Source organism: Rattus rattus, chromosome 9 (assembly GCF_011064425.1).
Source record: "Rattus rattus isolate New Zealand chromosome 9, Rrattus_CSIRO_v1, whole genome shotgun sequence".
In the NCBI taxonomy this organism is placed as follows: Eukaryota; Metazoa; Chordata; class Mammalia; order Rodentia; family Muridae; genus Rattus; species Rattus rattus.
The window spans coordinates 94,073,718-94,101,666 of record NC_046162.1 but is presented as its reverse complement, the minus strand read 5'-3'; the positions used below and the strand labels follow the sequence as shown (position 1 = coordinate 94,101,666).

The following is a 27,949-nucleotide window of genomic DNA, read 5'->3' as shown; positions in this document are numbered from 1 at the left end:
GAGCAGTCAGTGCTCTTAACCACTGAGCCATTTCTCCAGCCCAATAGTTCCATTTTTTAAGAGGAGAAAGTCTTAGAAAATTAAGAAGGTAGGTTTTGCTGGGCTTGGTGACGCATGCATTTAATCCTAGCACTTGGGAGGCAGAGACTATCGGATTTCTGTGAGTTTGAGACGAGCCTGGACTGGTCTATATATTGAGCTCGAGAACAACCAGAACCACATAGTGAGATTCTGTCTCAAAAAAAAAGGGAATATTCACTGAGTAAGAGGCGAGGTGTGAGCTTATGCAGGCAAGTTAGGTTTTCAATGTCTTTGTTTCTCATCTGAAAAAGAGCTGATTCATCAGTAGACCCTTTTAGGATAAGATAAATTATATATCTAAAGTGATGAAAGGAACTCCTGGATATGTTCAATAAATGATCATTATTATTAGAAGTAAAACAGATGATCAATATAGGGAGTGATGAAGGGATGAATTCTTCCTAAGTTTTTCTCCACTTGTCCTTAGGAATCTAAGTTCTTAGGCCATACAGTCGGATTCTTGGATCTTTTTTCATTATTTAGAGAATACTTTGTTAGTATTTGTAGTCAAACCCATGTGGATAAGACTGAATATTTAATACAGTGCATTACTTCTATATAAGTGGAAAAATGGAGTTTAATGTGTCTAGACTGATATGGCTGTTAATTTCTGTACAGTGCCAATTTAAAATGGTAAACTGGGATACGTTATTCTAAAGTTGACAGCACAGCTAAAGCATAGCACAAAACTGATAAACACCAGGCTAATAGTAGCAGTGTGCGATGCAGCAGCAGTGGCAGCAGCAGCAGCAGTGGCAGCAGTGGCAGTGGCAGCTGTAACTTTTCTAGGTTCTGCAGCCATCTGAACAAAATCAAAGACATTCTGCAACACTCTATGCTTTAAAAGAAGGAAAAAAAAATCCCAGATTATTACTTTTTTTTTTGTTTTTCAGGTTTTAGTAGGTCTGCAGCCCTCTGACTGTCCAGTATTGACTATGTAGCTCAGGTTAGCCACAAACACATAGCATGCCTCAGCCTTTTACATGTTAGAATTATAGTTGTGTATCACCAGGCCCAGATAGATCCTTGTTTTCTGCTTAATTTGAAGGGCAGTGAGTGTGAACATTCAACTATTCCAATAGTCCTTAACTCCAGTGTGTAACCAATTTCTGTAAAAAGGCATACATGTGGGATATTTTAGAGCCTGTCCTTAGACACCTCTATTACACATGTCAGATAGCTCACAGGTATCTTCCTAAAACACAGTTTGTTTTTTGAGATGGAATTTCTCTGTATAGCCCTGGCTGCCTAGACTCCCTCCGTAGACCAGGCTGGCCTCTAACTGACAGAGATCCACCTGTCTCTGCCTCCTGAGTGCTGGGATTATAGGCATGCACCAGTGCCTGGTCATAGATCTAATTTTTGTTATTTCCTGACTTACAATCCATAGACAGAATGCTCCACAGTTGTTGTTGCAGCAATTAGAGGACAGGGAGGAAGCCACTCACGGTAAGCGCCTCACTGCTGCTCCTGGGCAGGGCTGGGCACCTTTTACTTTCATACTGCCCATGGTTACTTCAGAAGAGCTGTGTCATCAGAGGGGACTCTCAAGCATGGCCTATTTCTTTAATATCTTCTCTCAAACTGCTATTCTGTGTGTATGTGTTTTGCCTGCATGTCTGTCTGTGCTTTCTGCCTGTAGAGGCCAGAATAGGATGTTACACCCCTTGGAAATGAAGCTACAGCCTGTGGTGAGCTGCTATGTCAGGGCTGGGAATCAAACCCAGCCTCTGGAAGAGCCATCAAGCCATCTTTCCAGTCTTTGTGCCTAGCTTATTTAGAAGAAGCAATGAACAAGGTAATATCTGGACACATTCGGAATCTAAAATGCCATTAGCAGCACATCTGGCTGATATGGACACTGAGGAGTACTGGTCTATTGGATCCAATCCATGCCCTGTGGACAATGCCATAGTTTTTTCTTGTCAACTAACACTATTTGTTGTGGTCAATTATGAGAGGTGACATGAGTCAGAAGAAAGAATGGGTCTGGGTGGGTATGAGCGTTTCCAAGCTAACTAATTTCAGTGTGTGCAGACAAACAGAGAGGACCTCATTTTCCACTGAAGCCACAGGCAGGGCCCTAGGTACTTCAATACTCACTTCATACTGACCCAGATGGAAGAGGGCGGCAGAGCGATTGGCATAGCACAGTGAAATGTCCTCAGTGTTAGGCCTGGAATGTGACACTCCCTGAAAAACAAGGAGCCGGTCACAGGGATGAATGGGACTCGGCATCTTAGATAATGAGGATCTGCTACTAAAGACTGAACAGAATTAGGGAAAATACTGAGCCCTCTGTTCCACCTACTTCCCTTCAGCAAGCCTCTGAAGATCAACGAGGAAATAAAGATCCAACACTGACCACAGCAGGGTCAGACACAGCTTCTGCCACTTCTGTCAGTTCATCCAAGCTCACCTGATCCCGCTGCCTCAATTTCCCAAGTAGCTGGATTACAGGCCTTTGCCACCAAGTCCAGTGTAAATAGACCAAACTCGTAACGTAACAAATGAAAGTGTAATAACTCTGGAAGAAACTATGAAGAGTAAAAGTAATGCTGGAGGAATTCCATTCTAACTCCAATAAAGAAACCTAGGCATTGTTGGCTGTGGTGGCATGTGCCTTAATCCCAGCACTTGGGAGGTAGAGGAAGTAGATCAGAAATTCAAAGCCAGCTTCTGCTACAAAGTTTAGGCTATCCTTGGCCACGTGGAACCAGTCATTAAAAAAAATAAAAACAAAAAATAAAGAAATAAAAAAATAAATAAGAAAAAGTAAAACAAAACAAATGAATAAAAAATAAACAAACAAACTCATGAAACCAAAACTCTAGAGATCATAAAAGGATAATAAACTTGAGTCCATAAGGGGAGTTCTCTGTGTGTTCTAGGCTAGCTGAAGTACTTTTTCACCCATCAATTTGGCACTGAAAAATAAAACCAAGAACAGATTACTTGACAAAAGAGTGGGATAAAGAACATTCTCATTATGTTGCTAGTGGAAGTACACAGTAGTCTGATAACGAGCAATACAATTTAGCAAGACAGAGCAAATGGTTTGCGGTAGGGTGCTAGGTTTTGAAGCCAGAGCTTCATGCATGGTAGGTAAGCATTATAACACTGATCTATGTCCTCAATTCTTAAAATTTAATATATTATATGTATTTTATTTATTTGCTTTGTATCACTCTCAAAGGCTTGGATATATTCTCTCTGACCCAGTACTTTGCTCTTCTACTAATTCATCGTGAACAAAAAATTAGTTGTACATAAATATTTATACAGAAAGAGGCTTATTATAGCATCATAATGTCAAATAATATGCCAATATTAGATCTTAAAATAAGTACATTTCTTCTCTGTAATAGAACACAGAGTTAGCTATGGAAAATTACTTGGAACAGAAAATTTAATACTGTGAGAAAATGGGTAGAATAAATCGTTGGAGGGAAAGAGTAGGTTACAAAACAGTAAGTGCAGCATTATCCCCATTTTGTAAAAGAAAAACACATCCTCACAGGAAAAGCTCTGGCTGGCCAGATAGAGGCAGAAATGTTAACAGTACTTATCACTGGTTATGACTTTTTTTTTTACTCTTTATACTTCTCTATATTTTCCAAAGTAACATTTATTACTTTTACAGACAAAACAACAAGCATTACTTTAAAAAAGAAAGAAAATAGCAGCTCTCTATAAAATTGCAAAGCACCATAATCACCAAAACACCAGCTTCACGGAATAGGAAGTGCATCTCCCTCTCCATCCACAGCAAGCCTTCATCGCTTTTCTTCTTGAGACAAGGTCTTGTGCAGCCCAGGCTGGTGTCAAACTCATTTTAAAAGATTTATTTTACTTTTAAGATTCTGTGTGTGTGTGTGGTATGTGCGTGTGTGAATGGGGTGCCTGTGGAGGCCAGAAGAGAGTTTTGGACTCTCTGCAGTGGGGAGTCCCTCCTCCTGCCAGGGTCTCTGCCAGGGCAGCAAACGCTCTCAAGCCCTGAGGATCTCTCCGGCCCTCCTTTCTTATTCTTACCCATTTTCACTGAGCAGCTTTCCATGGGATAATGTTTAGGATGTAAAGGCATAAGACTGAAGCCAAATACTTTCTGACACCATTACAAAGAAGGGCTTTTACATGTTTGTAGAGTGAATGTTGTAGCTTTGATATTTTTAGGAAAGTTAATTCCAAGGGTTGAATACTGACTTTTAAAGATGCGGGACATGTACAGCACTCTCAGCCCCAAGGCTGGGAACAAAAGCCTTGGCTATCATACTTGCCAGGCCAAGTTGTATAGCTTGGAGCTACACCTCACTTTTACCTTACATTTCTTTCTCTCCTTCTAGACAGGGTCTAGCCTCAACCTTGTTACAAAGCTAAGACTGGCTAGCCTTCCACTTCTGACCTTCTTCCCTTCCTGAAACTTGGATCATAGGAGTGTGCCAACCTACTAGGCTCATTCCATTCTTTTAATATATAAAACCACAGATCAAGAGTTTGGCATATTTTTGCTTTAAGCCCATAGAGATCTCTGAAAAAGCAATATAAGGAAATTTCTCAGGGTTCCATAGAAGCCAGTCAGTAAGAGTAACACAGTGCTAAAAGCCTGAAGAGATGACTCTGCAGTTAAGAACACTGGCTATTCTTCCAGAGAACATGGGTTCGATTCCCAGAACCCACATACAATCTGTAACTCTAGTTCCAGGGAATATGATGCCATCTTCTGGGCTTCTTGGGCACCAAGCATACATGTGGTGCACATATATGTAGATGAAAACGCATACATATAAAATAATTAAAAATAATAATTAAAACATATAGTTTGTCATGGTTAGTGTAAAGTATCTGTTGATTGTTATTAATAGCAATATGTTAACATATGACCAAGAAAATAGAGCTTGACTAAGCAATAGCAAATTCACTCATTTTCTTTCTTTCTTTCTTTCTTTTTTTCTTTCTTTCTTTCTTTCTTTCTTTCTTTCTTTCTTTCTTTCTTCCTTCCTTCCTTCCTTTCTTTCCTTCTTTCTTTCCTTTCTTTCTCTCTTTCTTTCTTTTTTAAAGCAATATCTAAGTCATTCTGGTTGCTTACTTTATTGAGACAGGGTCTCACTACATATCCCTGGCCAGACTGGAACTTGTTATGTAGACCAGGCTGGCCTTGAACTCAGAGATTCACCTGCCTCTGCTTCCTGAGTGCTGGAACTAAAGGCAAGTGCCACCATGCTCAGCCAAAGTCATTCTAGCTGTAAGCTAGCAAGGTGGCTAGCTAAAAATCTAGCTATTCACTAAATTAGGACTATCAAGCTAAAATTTTCATCAGTTCTTCAGACAAATGGTGTGCAATTCAGTGAGAATCCCTGGCAAAGGGCCAATAAGCTTGTTGCTACTATGGGTTTGAAGGAGTATGGGAAGAATCTTGCCGAAATTCAGGACATATAAACTTATCTTTTGTTTGCGAATATAATCAACAATAGAATTCTACTGTATTTTCCCCAAGTCCAATACGACCTACTAACAAGAAGAAACAAAAAAGCAAACCACCCAACCAACCAGCCAAGCAAAGTAATCGGCTGGCTATGAGCTGCACTCTATGAGCTGCACTCTATGAGCTGCACTCTGGCTCCACCTTCTGTCTCATCCACCTGCTGGTGGGACGCGGGTTACCTTAGAGTACAGCACTGCAGCACCCATATACTCCTTCTCTTGGAACCTTTTGTTTCCTTCTTCTCTGTAGAAAAGGGGAGCATCAGAGTCCTTTTCCACGGAGCAACTACTAGAAAGTTGCTTCAAGAACATCTCGTCCTCAGGTCTTTGTGAAGAAAGAAGGAAACAAAACAGAGAAACCTGTTACTCCAAGGAAGACTCTGGAGTCTCTCTACTTGAAATGGCAACAAGTGGCTGAGAGCGTAGTGCACACAGGGCTCTATGCACTACGTGATCCAATAGGGGAATCCTCCCTGATCTCAGAGACACAGGGACAGGGAGACCCACTCAGAGCAGAGAGTGCTAATGTCTGACTCTATCTCATACTCCGTGGCCAATGAATCATCACTTGGACCACACAGTCCAACAATGATAAATTACACAGAATCTTTGCACCAAGGAGTGCTCTCCAGTTTACACTATGTTGAAAATACTGAGGAGAGCTGAGGGGTGGCTGAGCAGCTAACTGCATACACTGGAATTCTAGCTGTAGGCTAGCAAGGTGGCCCAGAGGACCGAGTTCACTTGGTGCTCACATCAGACGGCTCACAGCCATCTGCAGCTTTAGCTCCCAGGGCATCTTACATCTCTGACTTCTGTGAGTATCTGCACTTATGTGAGCATCTCCACATACAGAAACATATACACAATTAAAAACATAAAAATAAACTGCAAAAAAAGTGAGGACTGGGCATGGTTCAGACCTACACCATCCCAGCCATCAAGAGACTGAAACAGTAGGATTACCATCAGTTGGACGTTAGCCTGAGCAAGACAGTAAGCTTTTATTCTCCAAACACATGGGCACATAACACACACACACACACACACACACACACACACACACACACACACACACACACACCACCCACACTACACAAAGGATATTAAAAGTATGTATGGAGGGGGGACTAGTGGCTCAACTTACAAAGGCACCTGTTACCAAATTTGCAACCTGAACTTGAATGGCACCCGCACGATGGTAGGAGAACTCCTACAAGATGTCTTCTGATTTCTACATCAATGTGTACACACATAACCACAAAAAAATCAAATAATTAAAAAAAAAAACTTGCTGAGTGTGGTGGTGCATGCCTTTAACCCCAGAATGTGGGAGGCAGAAGCAGGGGAATCTCTGTGTGTTTGAGGTCACGCTGGTCTACATAGTAAATTCCATAACAGTCAAGGAAACACAGCGATATCTTGTCTCACAGTAAGTGGATAGATAATATATGAGGGCTGGAGAGATAGCTCTGTGTTTCAGCTCCCAACACCAACACAGAAGCTTCCACCAGCCATACCTCTAGTTCCAAGGGATCCAGTATCACTCTCCTGGCTTCCATAGCCACCAGGCATGCATACAGTGAGCATACATACACGTAGGCAAAACATTCATATACATAAAATAAAAATAAATTTAAAAATGAAGTGCAATACAACCTTTTTAGCTTGAAATAATTTTAGGTTTACTTGCAAACACAGCATAGGGCTTCCTGTGTAATGTCCTCGCAGACTGCATAAGGGCTAACACCTCTTCATGTCCACTTTACAACTTGTCGTCCTCTGTGATGCACCCAGGGATTGTTGACAACTTAAAAGGCATGTGCTACTACTCCCAGCTTCAATTTTTTTCTCAACGTGTCTTTGTATCTAACACATGCAGGCTTCAAACCTACAAGCCTCCTTCCTCAACCTCCTAAATGCTGGTAAAAGGCTATTTATTTATTTATTTATTTATTTATTTATTTATTTATTTATTTTTAAAGATTTATTTATTTATTTTGGTTCTTTTTTTCGGAGCTGGGGACCGAACCCAGGGCCTTGCGCTTCCTAGGCAAGCGCTCTACCACTGAGCTAAATCCCCAACCCCTATTTATTATAAGCACATTGTAGCTGTCTTCAGCCACACCAGAAGAAGGCATCAGATCTCATTACAGATGGTTGTAAGCCACCATGTGGTTGTTGGGATTTGAACTCAGGACCTCTGGAAGAGCAGTCAGTGCTTTTAACTGTTGAGCCACCTCTCCAGCCCTATTTTTTATTATTATTATTATTTTTTTTTTTGGTTCTTTTTTTCGGAGCTGGGGACCGAACCCAGGGCCTTGTGCTTCCTAGGCAAGCGCTTTACCACTGAGCCAAATCCCCAACCCCTATTTTTTATTTTTTTATGTGCACGTATGTGCATGTGTGTATAAGTTTCCACAGAGATTAGAAGAGGATGTTGGATTTCCTGGAGCTGGAGTTACAGGGTGCTGGGAAGTAAGAGCAGCAAAAGCTGGGTGGCAGTGGTGACACACGCCTTTAGTCCCAGTACTGGGAAAGCAGAAGCAGAAAGACTTTTTTGAGTTCAAGGCCAGCATAGTCTACAAAAGCAAATCTATGACAACCAGGACTACACAGAGATAACCTGCCTCAAACTATCTCTACCCCACCCCCAAAAGAAAGAAAAGCAGCAAAGCCTCTTAGCCACTGAGACTCTCTTCAGTCCCACAAATGTTTTACTTATAATTTTACATATAAATAAAAACTATGTATATTTATCATATCAAATATTATATTTTCAAATCAGGAGAAATTATATTACATAAACTTCATCATATTTTTTTACCACAATACCACAAAGTATAATATGAATAATAAAAGTAAGAACAAAAGAGACAAGATACTAGGTGTGGTGGTATACACCTTTAATTCCAACACTCAGGAGGCAGAGGCCGAGGCAGGTAGATTTCTGTGACTCTGAGGCCAGTCTGGTCTATATAAGAATTTCAGGCCAGGGGCTGGAGAGAGAGCTCAGCAGCTAATGAACACTGACTGCTCTTCCAGAGGTCCTGAGTTCAAATCCCAACAACCACATGGTGGCTCACAACCATCTGTAATGAGATCTGATGCCTTCTTTTGGTATGTCTGAAGATGGCTACAGTGCACTCAAATCCACAAAATAAATAAATTTAAAAAAAAAATTCAGGCCAGCTAAAGACACACAGTGAGACAGTCTCAAAAATCAAAAAAACAACAAAACAAAACAAAAACAAAACAAAAAAACCCCACCAAACAAACCCCCTCATCCCCCAAAAATGACAAGAAAAAGTAAAGCTTCTCTTAAGTAACTTCAGTCAGAGAAGGAATTACAATTAAAACTACAACTTGTCCCTTTAAAGATTTGCTTCTATAGGTCATGTGTATGCCACAGTGCATATGCAGAGGGCAAAAGACAACTTTCAGGGTCAGTTTCCTCTCAGTAACATGTGGGTCCCAGGAACTGAATTTATATCATCAGGTTTGACAGCAAGTACCTTTACACACACGAATGCACGCATGCATGCACACACACACACACACACCATCTCCTCACCCTATGCCAATATGAGCACCAGCAGTAGGTATGGTCCTGCCCGTGCCTTAGCTCCAGCAAAGAGTCAGAGGGGTCACTGGAGCCGGTCTCCATACTGGGTAGGGGATGGGGAGGAAGCAACTCCATGTTCAAGATGATACCTTTCCTCAAAGGAACAGAATGTGTTTCTTTGATATGTGTCACAGAGGGTATATTCCAACTCTGGCATGCATTTTTTTTTTTGTGGTGGTGGTAGATAAGTACATAGAATAAATTTGATAATAAAAGTATACATTTTGTTTTGTTTTGCTTTGTTTGCAACAGGGCTTCTCTATGTTTTGAGTCTCATTATGTAGAACAGGATGGCTTAAAAGTCAGAGAGACCTTCCTGCTTCTGCCTCCTGAGTATCAGAACAAATATCACTCCCTATCACTGTGGCTGAGAGTGTATATTTTAATATGTGTGTAGCTGAAGTGAGCATAAGAGTATACATCTTTAAAATAATTTATTTATTTTTATTTATGTGTACTGGTGTTTGAGGGTGTCAGATTCCCAGGAACTTGAGTTGCAGACGTTTGTGAGCTGCCATGTGGTTGCTGGGATTTGAACTCAGGACCTCTGGAAGAGCAGTCAGTGCTCTTCACCGCTGAGCCATCTCTCCGGCCCCGGAAGTATAAAGTTTAATGTGAACTCCACAGCTTCAGTCCTGAGAGCCTAGTGTAATTGTATAGAAGTTTACTGAGTTGTATAGACTTTGGGTCTGGTTAAATTTAGTGTATGATGTTTATATTATTTCCAAGGTATTTTATAATAAAATTTATAAAATTATTATTGGGGGGGGTGTTTTAAAACAGGGTTTCTCTGTGTAGCCCTGGCTGTCCTGTAACTTACTCTGTAGACAAGGCTCTCCTTGAAATCAGAGATCTACCTGTCTCTGTTTCCCAAGTACTGGAATTAAAGCATAAACTACCATTGCCTGGCTAAATCATTATTAAAACAGAAAAAAAACAGGTAGAGAACCTGACACCCTCCACTAGCCTCCATGTTACATGCGTACACAGGAATACACACCTGTATGAATCTCACACCACCACACACACACACACACACACACACACACACACACACACACACACACACACAGAGAGTAGAAATAATTCTTATTATTAACACAGAACAAGCAAGCTTTTATTATATGAAACATATTACTCAACACTTAAGTACATAATTATGCACATTTATCATATTGTGTAACCATCACTGATGTCTTTTGTTTCGTTTTGTTCTTTTGAGGCAAGGTTGCTCTGTGTTGTCTTAGAACTCACTCTGTAGACCAGGCTGGTCTTGAACTCAATGATCTGCCTGCCTCTGCCTCCTCAGTGCTGGAATTAAAGGCCTGCACCACCACCTCTGGCTATCACTGCTGTCTTCTTCTTCTTCTTCTTCTTCTTCTTCTTCTTCTTCTTCTTCTTCTTCTTCTTCTTCTTCTTCTTCTTCTTCTTTTTAAAGTTTATTTATTTTGTGCATGCATGTATGCATGTGTAAGCATGTAATATATGCCATGGCACGCATGTGGATGTCAGGGGACAGGTTTCAGGAGTTGGTTCTCTGCTCCCACTATGGGTTCTAGGGATTAAGCTCAGGTTGTTAGACTTGCATGGCAAGTGCCTTTGCCTACAGAGCCATTCTGTTGGCCCTCTTACAGGTTCCTTATATAAAGGATCATAAATACTGTGGGGGAGTGGATGAGGTCCTGAATGAATGTGTTCTGTTGACACGTCTGTACTTCAGACCTATGGGGATTTGCAAAGCCTTTCTCTGGTCCTGTGAGGATGCTGATAGTGTATCTAAAAACTAGAAACCACAGCTCTCTCCTCTGGGATGACTGTAACCCCAGACTGCTCCTCTACAGAGACTGCCCACCAAGACTAGCTAACCTGCCCACTTACGCTGTACACAATAAATGAACAGAGTTTCCAGGCTGTGGTACAGTAGATACCTGTCCATCAATGAGAACACAGCGTACCCTAACAGCTTTTCTCTACACATGTCTGCTCTTCAGGTTTCCAGAACCAAGCCTTGCTGAATAGAGCATATCTGTCTGTTTTAGGGTTGGCTTATTTCACTTGATAAAAAATTTTCAAGTTTTAATATATTGCAGCACATCACAGAATTTCAGTATTTAAAAAATGACTGAATAATATTTCATTATTTGTTCATGTATTTGTATACATTCATGTATAGTAGTTTAAATAAAAATAGACACTATAGGCTCATACAGTTGAATGTTTAGTCACGGAGCAGCACTACTTGAGGGATTAGAAGGTGTGGCCTTATTGGAGTAGGAGTGGCCTTGTTGGAGGAAGTGTGTCACTTTGAGGTTCCAGCAACAAGGCTGCTCTGATCACATCCAAAGACCTTCTAAGTCTATGTGATCTGGCTGGAATTCAGACATGCCCTTAATATATACTTTTAATGCCAAACAATGAAGGTAAAGTTAGTTTGCAAAAGGAAGCATCATGTTTGAAAGTGATGTCTAATTAAGAGGCAGATAAAGTGACGAGTCAGAGAAATATCTGACAGAATGGAGTGTGCCCAACTCTCACACGAGCAGAGAGGAAAGAGAGGCAGCATAAGAGGGAGCATTGCAGAGGGAGAGAGGAGGGAGGTGGTTTTATTGAGGCATCTGTACAGAGACAGGTTGCAGAGATAGAACAGGTGAAGACAGAACAAGCCAGAGAATGAGAAAGAGCCAGAAGAGTAGGACAGATTGCCAGCGTTGGTAGCAGGCGAAGCAGAGCAGTTTAGTCAGAAACTGAGAGAAGTCAAGCTGAATCAGTCATCTCGGTGAGGAGTTTGAGCAACAACAGCTGAGTTAAACTAGCCAACAGAATTCAGGAAGAATAGAAAAGGTGAGCTTATTCAGCAGTAAGTCTCAGAGGCTTAAAACATTCTAGGCCTAGATTAGAGTGTACAGAGGCCATGTGAAACTGTTGTTTTGAGCTTATAATGAGCTTATAAAATGTAACACAACTTTGAACCTAACTATCAACATCCTTCTGAAACTCTCCTTTTGTATAACATTTTATCTATGAGGTAATTTTCTAAAGAACTTTTGTTTATACAGGTATAAAATGGCTGAGAGAAAAGAAATAAGATGGTGGCATCTGGGCCTCTGCCTCATCCACCCACCAATATATGTGGGTATGTGTATATCCACATATATATGTGTGTGTATGTCTGTGTATCTATACATACATACATACATACATACATACATACATACATACTTACATACATGTAGGGGTATATGTGTATGTATAAAGTATGTATGAACACGTGGAGTTGATGAGACAAGTGGTTGGGTCCTGGTCAGAATGGGTGTGTGCATATGTCTAGGTATGTGCTTGAATTCCCCCTTTCTTCTTTTTCTTTTCTCTCTAGTTCACAAAGAGTTAACGAACTCTAGGCGTCTTGCCTGGCCAGCAAGAGGTCCTTGAACTAGAGAAATAAGAAGCCAGTGCTTATTAATGCACAAGTAGTAAGACTATAAGGCCAGGGATCATCAGTCTTTATAGCCTTCATCCTACTCTGTTCTACCTCAGCTTGTTCTCCAGTGGGAGGCTGCTCTGACACTGCATGCCACCATGCTCCCCTCAATGATGACAATGAACTAACCCTCTGAAACTGTAACCCAGAGCCAATTAAATGCTTCCCTTTATAAGAGTTGCCGTGGCCATGGTCTCTTCACAGCAATAAAACACTGACTAAGACAATGTGTTTTCTGCTTCTGACTACTGTGGATAATGCTGCTATCAACACTGGTGTGCAAGTATCTGCTCACATCCTGCTTTTGGTTCTTTGGGGTATAAACCCAGAAGTGGGATTACTGAATCATACAATAATTCTCTAACTTTCAAGCAATTTTCCACAATGGTTGTATCATTTTACATTCCCACTGGCTATGAGAAGGGTTCCCACTTCTACACATCTTCACCACCATTTCTGTTTTTGTTTTTGAGTAACAGCTGTCTAACGACCATGAAGTGGTATCTTATCTCAGTGTTGATTTGCATTTCCCTGATCATTAATGTTGAAAGGCATCATTTCATATGTTTATTGGCTGTATGTGTATCATCGTCTTTGGAGATGTTGATTCAAGTTATTTGCTTGTTTGAATTGGAGTTTAAAATTGTTGTTGTGTTGTAGGAGTTCTTCATTAACTCTGGATATTAATACTCTGATGAAATGATTAACAAGTATTTGCTTCCCTTCTTGGGCTTCCATTTGGGGCTGTGTTTTTATTCTTTTGATATTCTTTTGATTCTCAACAGTTTAATCTGGATGAAGCCGAGTTTATTTTTTCTTTTAATGGCCATACTATTGACACATCCAGTAATCACTGCCAAACCCAGTCACGAAGTTTCTTTTAAGAGATTTATAGTTTTAGCTCTTTAAGTTTGTAATGTTTGTTTCACTTAATTTTGTATATTGTATAAAAGTCTAATTTCATCCTTTTCCATATGGCTTGTAACTAGTATACAAAGAGCTAAATTTCTCCTTCCTCGAGTCTTTTTTTTTTTTTTAAAGATTTATTCATTTATTATATATAAGTACACTGTAGCTGTCTTCAGACACACCAGAAGAGGGCATCGGATCTCTTTACAGATGGTTGTGAGCCACCATGTGGTTGCTGGGAATTGAACTCAGGACCTCTGAAGAGCAGTCAGTGCTCTTAACCACTGAGCCATCTCTCCAGCCCTTCCTAGTCTTAACCTCTGATGTGTAGCAATTTCTTCAGAGGAAAACGTCTACCTTGGTGGAAAGCTCCTGAAACACAGGATGTTGCATGGAGGTGAAATAGTCTATCCTACAGAGAAGCTTGCTAAACACAGGAAGTACACGACGCAGCAGTTCTGGTAAGTGTGTGAAACTGACTGGCTGGTGCCTCCTTCCTTATGCATATAGAAGCTGTAAGGATTGGAGAGAGACACTGTCAGGTCAGTTCAGCTGCCTAGCTGCACAGAAGAGGCTCAGACCCACTGGGCTGGCTCCAAGGGACACTCCCCCCCTTCCTGTTGAGCTACCTGTAGGTTGTGCAGTGAACTCTAGGTTTCTAGCTTTCATGAGCTTTCTATGCTAGGTGAGCTTTTAGAGATAAGGATGTTACACAACACCCTTCCTCATTCATTGTCTTAGGGTTATGTTGAGGTTTTACTGCTGTGAACATATACCATGACCAAAGCAACTCTTTTTTTTTTTTTTCTTTCTTTCTTTTCTTTTTTTCGGAGCTGGGGACCGAACCCAGGGCCTTGTGCTTGCTAGGCAAGCGCTCTACCACTGAGCTAAATCCCCAACCCCTTATAAGCAACTCTTATAAGGACAACATTTAATTGGGGATGACTTACAGGTTCAGAGGTTCAGTCTGTTATCATCAAGGTGGGAACAGGGCAATATCCAGGCAGACATGGAGCAGGAGGAGCTGAGAGTTCTACATCTTCATCTGAAGGCCACCTCATGTGGTTAGGACAAGGGTCTTACTGCACACCCCCACAGTGACACACCCACTCCAACAAGGCCACACTTCCTAAAAGTGCCATTCCCTGGTCCAAGATATTGGAACCACCACAGGTTACTATTGTTGCGAAGAGATACCATGACCAAGGTTAAGTATAAAAGAAAGCATTTGACTGGAGGCTTGCTTACAGTTAACTCCTGAACATGGTGGTGGGAAGCACACAGGCTTGGCACTAGTGTAGTAGCTAAGAACTCTACATGCTGCAGGCAGAGAGAGACAGAGCCCCCTCTCTCACTCTCTTTGAGAGACTGGATTTGGCATGAAATTGTGAAACCTCAACGCTAAGACAAACTTCCTAATCTTTCTAAACGGTTCTACCAACTGGACACCAAATATTTAAATATATGAGCCTACTGCATATTCTCATTCAAACTACCTCCCACTTCCCAACCCCTTTCTCTCCTCCTTCCCTCCACTCTCTCTCCCTCCTATTTAGTGAGGTCAAGAGAAGAAAAGCCTCCTAATGGAGCCAGCTTGCAAAGTGGGAAATCCTTACTTTGGCCTTAGACTAGGTACAAAGTTTGACTGGAAGTGACAATTTTGTAACTAGCATTCATCTATATTTATGTTTATGTTTTCCTAATCATCTCAAAGAAAATGTAGCTGGATGCGGTGGTATGCACCTTTAATACCAGCACTCAGGAGACAGAGGCTAGCCTGATTTACATAGTAAGTTACAGGCTAGCTAGGGCTACATAGTAAAATCATGCCTCAAAAAAAGAATAGAAAAGAAAGAGGAGCAGCAGCAGCAGCAACAACAAACACAGCAATCACCAGTGTTTACCTTTAGATATTTTTAGCCATCGCTAGGAGTGAAGATATTCTCTTGGATAACAATATTACAGTTTGAATGTGGCAAGAACTGTTTTGGAAGGTCGTGATGGGCACCCTTTGTACGTAAGGCCTAGCTGGCAGATATACACAGCATCCTTACTTTATATAAGTGACAAGAGCAGAGAGACAGAGAAGAAGCTCCTGGTTCATTCTGAGACGATCACACTCTGATTCTAAGAGTCGACAAGGAGAATAGAAGAGATATGTAAGTTAATATTATTTATAACTATCATTATAGAAAATCTTACACTAACAGATTAAGAAAGATGATCATTTCTCTCAAAATATATTTTAAATTTGGTAAAGTTCAATGTATATTTGTGATGAAAAATGTTAGTGTTAAGGAACATAGGGCAACTTCCTTGAACTGAAGCACACTGCATTCTGTAAGTCTATGGTAAATACTTAAATGTGTATTAGTACTCAACACAGTGTAAGATGTGTATCTACGTTATGAAAGTTAAAATGTAAGATGTGCAAATACTGGATCAGAGGAATACTCTGTACAGATATCATCATTTAACCTAAACATGCCAAGTAGAGTGCCATAAAAATGAAATGATGTTGAAGAATGGTGAAGCAGTCATTCATATAGCAATTTAAAAAAATTCTACCTTTTATTTATACTCCTAACCATCAATTATGGTATGTAATTGGGAGAAAATGTTTATACACAATACCAACCAAGGAAACCTTACAAGTAAAAATAAATCTAACAGGAAATGTGCAAGACTGATATAAAGAAAACTATAAACCTTTACTTAAGGACATAAAAGAAAGCCCAAGTAAGTGGCAAGACAACCTTTGCTGCGGATGAAAACACTTAATATTGTAAAGTTGTCAGCTCTCCCTAAATGAATCTATAAATTTAACACAATCCCAATCAAGAGCCCAACAACACTTTTTATGAAACACAACAAGCCAGTTCTAAAGTTCACATGGGCAAATGTTCATGGCATGACAAAGGCTCTGAAAACTATAATGGCTGTGCTGTGTGCATCCCGGCTTCATTATTAGCTAAGAAGTCACACTTGTATGGGAGGGCTCCCTGCTTTTTGAGTGCTCCTTTCCTTCTACTAGTAAATCTCAGTGGGGACACTGTTCCTTGAGAAGAAACAGGGTTGACCTCCAGAACACATGAAGTTTGGGCAATCAAAAATGAAACTGAGCATCTTTGACCAAAGTGAAACGTGAGAGATCAAGGTTAGGCTAATCTATTCCCAAGGCTGGGCATAGTGGCCAACACCTTTACTCCAAATACTCAGGAGTCAGAAGCAGGAAGACTTCCATGTGTTCAAGGCCAGCCTGATCTACAGAGTGAGTTCCCAGACAGCAAGGGCTACATGGTGAGACCCTTTTTTGAAAAATAAAATAAGGACTTCCCAGAACTTTTCAATGAAATTCTCCAGAAAGGTTTTCTTCTCTAGGGTTAGTAATCTATGAGTATATCCTGGGCTAAGTATGGGTGCAGTTTTACCAAATGCAAAGTCTGTTGGTGGTTGAATAAATATGGAGTCTGACGGCATGTCCAAACCTCGATGTACAAGCTGGCCTGAAAATATATATCTGCTTTCGAAAATTTTAGTTTCATAGTTACAAATTTCAAATTTGAGCTGGGTTTTTGTTAAGCTGAAACTCAAAGAGTTATAAAATGAATGAAGTCATAGTAATTAGATCTTTGTTTTGGCACGCAGACTCTATAAACAAATTTAAAAAGTAAGCAGTAACGTCAGTAAGATCGGCATCTTGAAGCACTGGGGAAAGATGGGTCATTCAAAAATGCTGTACAAAACTGTCTTCCTCAAAAAAAAAAAAAAAAAAAAAAAAAAAGGTAAATACCATCCTAGTTTGCTCTCTGCTGCTATGGTAAAACAGTGATAGCAGCAACCCGGGCAGGAAAGGGTTGATAAATGTGTATCACTGAGTAAAGTCAGGATTGGAGCTCATTAAGCTGGATCTGGAGGCAGGAACTGGAAGAAGGCTGCCTGGAGCCTTGTTCCCAGGCGTATACAGCTACCATTCTTCTCATGATCACCTGCCTAGGTGTAGGGCTGCCCACAGTAGAAGAGGCCCTCCTACAGCAACGGAATCAAGAAAACGGCCCCACAGGCATGTCCGCAGCTAATCCATTGAAGGCAATTCCTCAATTCAGATTACCTTTCCTTTATGTCTAGGTATGTGTCATGTTGACAAAAACTGATCCATTATATATAGCATTAATTTCAGATGTGTATGCATATTGTAATATCACATTGTGGTTTGAAGGAGAATGGACTTCATTGCTTAGTCACCAGGGAATGGAACTGTTTGAGAAGGATTAGGAGATGTAGCCTTGTTGGAGGAGGTGTGTCACTGAGAGTGGGCTTTGAGGTTTCAAAAGTTCACACCAGGCCCAGTGTCTCCCTCCCACCTCCCTCCCCTACTTGTAGATCAGGATGTAAAGTTCTCAGCTCCGTCTCCAGCACCATTGCCTTCATGCCACCACACTCCCTGCCATGATGATAATGGACTAAAGTCTCTAAAACTGTAAGCAAGCCATTAGATAAATGTTTTCTTGTATAAGGGTTGCCTTGGTTCATGGTGTCTCATTGCAGCAGTAGAACACTGACTAAGACAACACCTTAGATACACATAATTTTTATCTACTAGTTATATGACAATGAGCTAGAAAATTTTCAGATGGATTTAAGAGTTGAAAGTATAAAATGGGGTTGGGGATTTGGCTCAGTGGTAGAGCGCTTGCCTAGCAAGCACAAGGCCCTGGGTTCGGTCCCCAGCTCTGAAAAAAAGAAAAGAAAAAAAAAAAAAGAAAGTATAAAACATTATAAGAAAATACACTTTTATAATCTTGATGTAGAATAGATTATAAGCAAGACATATAATTCAGAAGCTGTAAAGGAAAATGACAAGTCAGCCATGTGGTACACACTAGTAATCCCAGTGTTTGAGGCTGAGGGAGGAGGATGGCCGTGAGTTTGAGGTCAGCCTGGGCTATATGACAAATACCAGACCAGCAAGGACTACATAGCAAAACCTTATCTTAAACACCAGAGTTGGATATGGTGACACATACCTATAGTTTAAGTACTAGAGAGGCAGAGGCAGGATTATTATGGGTTCAAATTCAGCCTGTTTTACACAGCAAGTTCTGCAACAGGTTTACATAGAAAAACTTGGCCCCAAAAAACAAAAACAAACACAACAAACCAAAAAACCAACCAACTAACCAACAAACCAAGAGACTAGAAAGATTGACCAACAGTTAAGAGCAGTTATTGCTCTTGCAGAGGACCTGGGTTCAGTTCCCAGTACATACAATTATCTGTAACTCCAGTTCCAGGGGATCTAATGCCCTTTGCTGATGTCTGTAGGCACGAGACACTCATGTGATGCACAGACATATGCAAAATAAACCTAAAAAAATACACTCAAAAAACCACAACCCAGCCCAAATAATAGATATTTGTGTGAATACACACACACACACACACACACACACACACACACGCATACACACACAATTTGCCAGTGCTTAAATCCCTATATAATATGGTATAGTAGTTGCATGTAACTTGAACATTCTTGTTTATTCTTCACATCATGTCTATACATGTGTGAGGGATGGTGGGGTTGGGGGTGATGGTGCTGGAGACTAAGCCCAGGCTTTTACATATGCTAGGTAAGGTCTCTACCATTGGCCCCATATACTACTTACAATAGCTAAGATAATATAAATACCATATTTATATACATAGTTGTTATGTTGTATGGCCCAGTGCCTAATGACAAAAGAGCCTATACATGTCCAGTACAGATGCATCCTAAGGCTACCTACCTAGCTATAACAAATGAAGAGAATAAAGGGCCAGGGAGATGGTTAAGAGCATTGGATGCTGTTTCAGAGCACCTGGGTTCAATTCCCACCCCCCATGTTGTGGCTCACAACTTTCTATAACTCCAGTCCTGGGGAATCTGTCAACTTTTCCCAGTCTCCATGGACACCTGACATGCACATGGTACACGACAACACATGCAGATAAAATATTCAGACACAAAAAGTTAAAAAACAAAATCAGATGCAGGAAATAATGCTCGGACATGGAGTGCTGTCTAGAGGATGTGTGTCAAGCGGGAAGTTCTAAGTGGGTGTGCCTACACATGACAGGTACATGGACTCAGTCCAGTGTGATGCAATTCAAGTCTGGCTCTTGAGAAGTTGCTGGGATTCGTTCCCCTGCTTACATTTTTTCATCTAAGGTTGCATGAACCTATGTATGCAGGACATGTGGATATGGATGGCTACTGTGCAATGAAAGACACCATTAAATTTTAAGATTAAAAAAAACAAACATTAGTAACATATATAGTGAAGTATATCAAATATTCAAGCAGCTAGACTTAGACAGATGTAAGATGTCCCACTAACAAAATGGATAAAGGACACAAATTGAACTCACAGAGGAAATACAAATGGGCCGTAATGGCAGAAAAGGAATATTATTTCACTTGTGGTCAGAAAACTGTGGATTAAACACCAGCCTTTTTTGCCTTTCTTCATTTTATATGTAGTGGTCCTGGGGACCAAACCCAGGGAAGAAGTGCTGCTTTGGAACATTGGGAGCATCTCTCATGCACTGTTTATGGTGAGCTGACAAAGGCTTTCTGAGCACATATGGTGCTATCTATTCATTTTATGATGCCCACAGCCATGGGTGGAGCAATTCTCTGTCTAAGAGTCTATCTGAATTTCTTATGTGCTCAAAAACACACATAAAGATTGTTTACTGAAGCACTATTTACAATAGTGAAACAAAACCAAACAACACCAAAAAGTGCTTAATTGCTCATCAGTAGGAAAAAGAACAACTAAATTGGGACATAACTCTATTATTCTAGTTCTATCACATGACTATTAAGAAGATTAAGGTGTGATGTTGAAAAGCCCTCGTAGAACAACGCACACAATGTAATTGAATAGAGAATAGAGAAAAAGATATAATGTATTTATGTACAAATGTGCAAACACACAGAAGGACTAGAAAGCTCTCTGACTATATATCTTTGAAAAGAACGAGCACAGTGTTATGGTCTACAAATGAAAAGTTCCCCAAACTCCTGAGGGGGAGGCTCAACGCAGATTCAGAGGTACACTCTTAGGAAGCGACTAGACCAGACTAGATCAGGAATGCTCTGATCTAATCAATGGATTAATCAACTGAGAGATTAATAATCTGAAGGCAACGTTTCCAGGAGACAGAAACAAAACAAGGTGAGACCTAACTGGAGGAGGTTTGTTACCAGGGCGTGTCCTCGAACAGCCTACCTCATCCTTGGTCCTTCCTTTCCTCTGCTTCCTGGCTGTGATAGTATTTATTTGACTGATGTAGTTGTCACCTTGGGGCTTACTGCCTCCAGCAGCTAACCTAGGCCTAGCCCTTCTAGCTTCATACAATCTAATCTAAGCCTAGAGTGTTTTGGCCTCTGGGACTTGCTGCAGAGCTCACCCTTTCTTGTTTTTTTTTCTGAACTCTGGCTGGCTGGTTCAACTCGGCTGTTCTGGCTCAAACTCCTCTCCCGGCTGATTTTATTCATAATCTGTCTCTTCTCTTGGCCTCTGAATTGCTCTGCTTGCCCTCAAACTAACTCTAGCAATCTTTTTTAATCTCCTGTCTCCTTTCTATTCTCTTGCTTGTTTTGTCTTTACCTGTGTCTAGCTTGTTCTCTCTTCCACCCTTCTCTGTAAAGCTCTCCTGGTAAAACTGCCTCCTCTCTCTCTGTGCTGCTAAACTCTCCCTCTCAAATCTACTGCACGGATCTCCATGAACACTACTGTATTCCTGTACTGTACTCTCTCCTTGTGCTGCTTGTCTCTACCTTAAGTAGCTTCCCTTTCCTCTCTTTTTTCCTGAGAGTTGGGTATATCCTATTCTGTCAAATCTTTCTCTGTTTCATCACTTTGTCTGCCACCCAACTAGACATCACTTTCAAACAGGGGTGCTTCCTTCTACAAACCAACTTTAAAGTTAAAGGTGAGCACTAAAGTTGTGCCTGTTTTCCAGCCAGAGATTAAAGGTGTGTGCTAAGGCTAAGCGACACTCTAACTAGAAACAGTTTTTCCCCCATAAATAACACAGTCTTGGGGTTCACAGTTTGATCAACTATCCTGAAACACCTGGCTACCATGTGGTGAACAGAGTGCAGAGACCTAAGGATGGGCTCCTGAGGTTTCAGATGGGAATGAGCACTTTCTCGGGATTGGATTGGAGTCATTCCTGTGACACTGTGACGCAGAACTTGACTACATTTTGTCATGCCTTGAGACTGAGGAAGGCTGAGCTTAAAAGCAATGGATTAATACACTGCAGTAAGCTCTTTGGCCTCGCCAGTAGAAGCAAGATGACGAAAGGAACGTCATCCTTTGGAAAGTGTCGCACACGCTGTGCCGCCGCTGTGACTCCAAAGCCTACCACCTTCAGAAGTCAACCTGCGGCAAATGTGGCTACCCTGCCAAGCGCAAGAAAAAGTATAACTGGAGTGCCAAGGCTAAGAGGCGAAACACTACCGGGACTGGTCGGATAGGCACCTTCAGATTGTCTACCGCAGATTCAGACGTGGATTCCGTGAAGGAACAACACCTAAACCCAAGAGGGCAGCTGTTGCAGCATCCAGTTCATCTTGAGGATTTCAATCGGTCATAAAACGAATGTTCCGGTTTCAAAACTGTAATGGAATCTGATGCCCTCTTCTGGTGTGTCTGAAGACAACTACAGCGAACTCAGCATATATAAAATAAATAAATAAATAAATAAATAAATAAATAAATAAATAAATAAAATCTTTTTAAAAAATTAAAAAAAAAAAGCAGAGTAGAAAGACAGCTTTGGCAGTAAGGGGGTTCTTCATATACAACTTAGTTTTATAGTTAGCTTTTGTGTTGCTGTGACCAAAAACCTGATGGAAACTACTTCAGAGGAAAATGTATTCTGCCTCATGGGTTCAGAGGGGTTCCTTCATCAACTTCAGGGAAGACAAGACGGAACAGCTCACCCTGCTGGCAGGAGGGTGTGGGAGAGACAGAAAACAGCTGCCTACAGCCTTACAGGCCTACCAACTGACCTACCTCTGTCAGCCAGGCCCTACATCTTTTTTTTTTTTTTGGTTTTTTTTTTTCGTAGCTGGGGACCGAACCCAGGCCTTGCGCTTCCTAGGCAAGCGCTCTACCACTGAGCTAAATCCCCAACCTCCAGGCCCTACATCTTAATGGATCTACAGTTTGTTAAAAGAATACTACCAGCTAGGAACCAAGTATCAAACCATCAGTTTGTAGGGGATAAAAATACAAGGAACACATCTCAATAGAAGTGCATTCCAAGATGTGGACAAGAAAACCACAGTTGTTAAAAAGATAAATGCTGGTCAGGAGTGTTGGACACTGTTAATTCCAGCACTTGTAAGAGGAGAGAAGCAGGTTGATCTCTGTGAGTTCAAGGCAAGCCTGGTCTATATAGTTCTAGAAGGGCCAGAGTTACATAGTGAGAACCTGTCTCAAAGCAATCAAAACCAAAACATTAAAAAAAAAAAAAGCATTTCTGAGGCTTTGGGTTCAATCCCTATGACCCCAAACAACCAAACAGCTCTCTTCAATCCAAACCAAACTACAAAATTGGGGCTAGTGAGATGGCTCGATATATGAAAGTGCTTCCCCAAAAGATGGACAACTGTAGTTTGATCTCTGGGGACACACACAGTGGGAAGAGAGGACCAATTCCTATAAGTTACCTGTACCCTGACCTCCACACATATGCCTCCCACAAGTAAAAACTAGATATAATAAAAAAGAAAGAAATCTACAGCTGCACATGGTCACGCATGCCTACAATCCACCACTCCAGAAGCTGAAGCAGGGTGATTATCAGTTTGAGATCACATGGCCAGACAGGGAGGGCTACATAGTGTGAACTACTTTAAAAAACAGAAATCAATTAAGCAACAGTAACAGTAACAACCATTACAACAGAAACCCAAAAGAGTACTTTGTAGTAAGGACAATACCAAAAATGTTCCTTTAAAGACAGTTCTGGAATCGCAATATCTTTCCAAGTGCCCAGGGAGGTAGAAATATTTGGAAAGCTTTCCCTGGAGAAATGAGCACCAGGGTACACTGCTCTCAGAGCCGCCCAGCAAGTTGTTTATCCCGGATCCATTTCAGCCTTCCCAACTGCTCAGGCATTCAACGGCCACTTCTGTAGTAGCCAATGCCTAAGAAGGCTAAACTAATGCTCAAATGGCCGTGGAACCTGGCATTATCCCTCTGTGACTGATCTTGTAGTTATGCGGAATACAAGAATTATAGCATCATGAAAGCTTCCACCAAGACCCTCACCCAGTCACCTCTTAAAGGTTGGATCCATCAACTAAAATCACATGCACCTTTGGGGTGATAAGTTATATTCAGATCATGGCTTTCCATCCTGACTCCCAAAGTCTTCTGGCCATCTATGTGATGTAAAATGTAAATGCGGAGCCATTTCGCCAGCCCATGGCCTCAAACTCTTTTTTTTTTTAAAGATTTATTTATTTATTTTTATGTACAGCATTCTGCCTGCATATGTGACTGCAGGCCAAAAGAGGGCACCAGATCTCATTACAGATGGTTGTGAGCCACCATGAGGTTGCTGAGAATTGAACTCAGGACCTCTGGAAGAGCAGTCAGTGCTCTTAACCGCTGAGCCATCTCTCCAGCCCGGCCTCAAACTCTTGATGCTCCTGTCTCAGCCTCTGTTTGGATTATGAGTCTGTCGGTGAGGCATTCCTGGAACTTGTTCCAGGTTCCGACCTAAACTGAAGACCAGCAGCAATCCAGGAATTCTCCAGGCCTTCAGTGCCAGACTGGCACAGCTGAGCCCATGGACTCAGCAGGTACGGATTCTCGGCCTCTTCTCAGTCTTTCAGTGTCAGAGCAGCTACTGTTGGACTACCCTACCCAGACTGTGCTATGTAAGCCAGTCCCATTTAAATACACACATTCAGCTGGGTGTGTGGCACACACTTTTACTCCCAGCACTCAAGAGGCAGAGGAGGGCAGATCTCTGAGTTTGAGGCCAGTTTGGTCTGTGCAGTTCCAGGACAGTCTGGTCTATGGAGTAAATTCTAGGACAGCCAGAGATATACAGAGTAAACCTGTTTCAACAAAACCAAAACCATATATTCCATCAGCTCTATTTCTTTAGAGAATTCTAACATGTGGGTGCCAGGCTTTTGAACTCAATGTCTTCATGCTGATGCAGCAAGCTTCCTTCTGCTAGCACTAGTGAAGCCAAGGCAGGAACATCTAACCTGAGGCCAGCCTGTGCAACATGAAAATATCCTGTCTTAAAAACCGAAACACCACAGACTTCAGTATAGCTAGTCTTTTACTGGTCCTTGGAAGAGGTCCTCCTGAGCTTTAGTTTGAGAGCCTAGAAAGAACTCTTCTTTCTTTAGGTCTCCAGGTTTTGGTCTTAGGAGTTTCTAAACTTGGATCTGTGGCTGTCCCATCACAGACATGTGGCAAATGTCTTGACAGAGAGATCATTTGTTTGCTAAGGCTAAAAGTGTCCCTTCTGGCCATGGGATTTTGCTTCTCAACACTGTAGGACTGCAGGTTCATTCTGCCTTTTTTAGGAGCTCTTTTTTTTTTTTTTCCAGAGCTGGGGACCGAACCCAGGGCCTTGCGCTTGCTAGGCAAGTGCTCTACCACTGAGCTAAATCCCCAACCCCTCATTCTGCCTTTTAAGTTGACTTTCCATGCCTGAAAACTGGGGAAAACTGATTTTGTACTCTGGCATTGAATTTGCCCATTTGTCAATCCATCACATGAGACCTAACTGACTGCAAGAGCTCTGGTGACTTCTGTCTCCTCCAGTGGTCACTTTGCTGGTCCTCATTCCTTGGTCTGCAGTTTATCCTCAGGAAAGAAAATGACTAATGACTGCTAAGAAGCAGTATTTCCCTTCAGAAATTTTATTCCATCAAGACCTTGCTGCTATCTGATGTCTTTAAAATGTGCTTGTTATAGTAGAATTTTTTTAGTTTTTTTAAGTTGCCTTCGGAGTATTATTGACTGCTGTGACCTATCATATCCTACCAGGAAGCAGAAATCCTATTTACCAAATGTAAAAAAATCTGGCATCAATATCTACTGTAGAAATTATTTTAAAAAAAAGAAAGAAAGAAAAATATATTTAATACAGAGTGCAAGGGAAAAGAAAACATAATCAGCCAATTTCTGGGAACTTCAATCGTCAATTTGACATAACCAAGAATCATCGGAGAGAGTCTCAATGAAGTGACTGCATACCGGGGTGGGCTGAAGGCAAGCTGATAGGGATGATCCTGATTATTGATTCATATGGAAAGACCAAGCCCACTGTGAGCAGCACCACTCCCTGAGCAGAGGTTTTAGGAAGTCTAAGGAGAGAAAGCTTGCTAAGAGCCAGCAGGCAAGCAAACCAGGATCCATGTGTTTATTCTCTCTCTGTTCCTGACTGTGGATGTGATGCTGCCTTGGCTTCCTGGGAAACATGGACTGGACCCTGGAATTGCAAGGCAAATAAACCTTGTCCTCTTCCAAGTTGCTTTATGCTAAGATATTTTATCACAGCAATAGAAGTGAAGCTTAGAACAGGCCATAATTTCCAGCTTTGGAACTAAACCTAAGAGGGTTGTAATTCATGGGATAGGGACTACTGGAAGGGAATCTGATTTGATGGTAAGATCATGTGTTTGTTTCTGGATATGCTAGATTTATAAATTTGAGACTCAGAAAAGTGGTCAGGACTTGAGATCCGCTTTAGAGCCATTCCAGGGAAGACTGAAGGCATGGGACTGAATGCAAGCACTTCTGCCGAGGATACAAAGCGCACGGGAGAGAGAGCCCAGGCTAGAGTCTTAAGGAACTCCTCTATTACAGTCAGACAAACCCTCCTTTTTAACTATTCCCACCAATGTGCCAAACAGTCAAGTGATTCCTGTTTATTTATGACATGTTTCTGTTAGTAAACCAGAATAATTTACCTAGCCAAAAGTCTGCCTATTAGCCATGCTTTCCTCAACTCCCAACCGGTTCTGGAATTCTGTAAAGGGGACCCACAGATCTCATAGTCTGCTGTAGACATCTTTCAGCTTTTTTCAAATTGCAGGTCATGATTCAGTGGGTCATGAAATTAATTTAGTGGGTTCTGATTAGCATTTCAAAATGAGCAAGCAGAAGGCATACTGTCACAGTACAGCACGTGCAGTAAGCATCCGCACATTCTCGCTCGGTGGCTTAGTCAGTTTTATGGCTCTAAATGCCACAGAGATCCCCCAGGTTTGTTTCTCTATCCTAGGCCTCTCTCTTAAATTCCAAACATATTTAGACATCACCACTGGGACACATGCAACTCAGTCAGGAAGTGTGGCTCTTCTTCCCCCATTGGCGGTTTAGCAATGTCACCTTCCTCTCTTCTCCCTGGGGTCAGTTTACTTCTCATACTCCACAACATAACACTTCTCATCTAAAGAACTGCTATTAAATCTACCTCAGAGTCCCAGTGCTTCTTCCTCCCCTAACTACACTCACGCTGGCCTAAGTCCATCTCTTACTGGGGTTGCCTTATAGGCTTTTCTACTTCTACCCTGGCTCCTCCGGCTGTCTATCCATTACACAGCAGACAGGCGGTTCTTTACAACAGGGCTCCGGACCAGTGAGACTGGTCAGCTCTGGTGGGACTCCTGCCATCACTGATGACCTACCTGAGTTTAATCCCTAGAACCCACAGGGTAGCAGGAAAGAACCAGTTCCCCAAAGCTATTCTCTGACCACCACGTGTAAACTGAGCATGTACATTCATGCACATGGTACACACACACACACACACACACACACACACACACACACACACGTAAAAAGAAATTTAAATAGGAAATCATTAAGAAGAAAAATCAGTGCTCGGCAAACTTTCCATGTAGAAGGCTAGAGTACTTAGGTTTTGCAAGCCAAGAAGTAAATCTTAATTATAGTTACTCGTATAGTAATAGACTTCTAAAACCTCTTGACAAAACTAAAAAATATGAGTATAATTTTTTTGTAATTTAAGTCTACTAATGACAATGGTGGGATCTGTTTCTTTTTTAAATTATTATCATTATTATTATTATTATTATTATTATTATTATTATTATTATTATTGGTGTTTGTGTGTGCAATCATACTCCACAGCACGTGTGTGGAGGTCGGAGTACAACTCTATGGGATTGGATTTCTGCTTCTACCTTTGTGTGGGACCTAGAAATTGAACTTGGCATCAAGCTCGCACAGTAGGTGGTCAGGTTTGCATCTTAGGAAGGCAAGCATTTTACTTCCTGAGTCAGCTCACTGGCTCTTTTTTTATTTAAAAAA

General features: G+C 41.3%; 1 protein-coding gene and 1 pseudogene across 1 annotated transcript in view; one reads left to right on the top strand and one right to left on the bottom strand.

Annotated features, from left to right (window-relative positions):
* Positions 1-27,949, bottom strand: part of Smyd4 (SET and MYND domain containing 4) — a 45,706-nt gene that overhangs the window by 14,879 nt on the left and 2,878 nt on the right. Inside the window, exons 3-4 of the mRNA XM_032913373.1 lie at positions 5,743-5,887; positions 2,185-2,274 (exon numbers count right to left, since the gene is read on the bottom strand). Coding sequence (XP_032769264.1) covers positions 2,185-2,274; positions 5,743-5,887 — 235 coding nt within the window. The remainder of the gene's footprint in view (positions 1-2,184; positions 2,275-5,742; positions 5,888-27,949) is intronic.
* Positions 21,925-22,218, top strand: LOC116909704 (annotated as a pseudogene).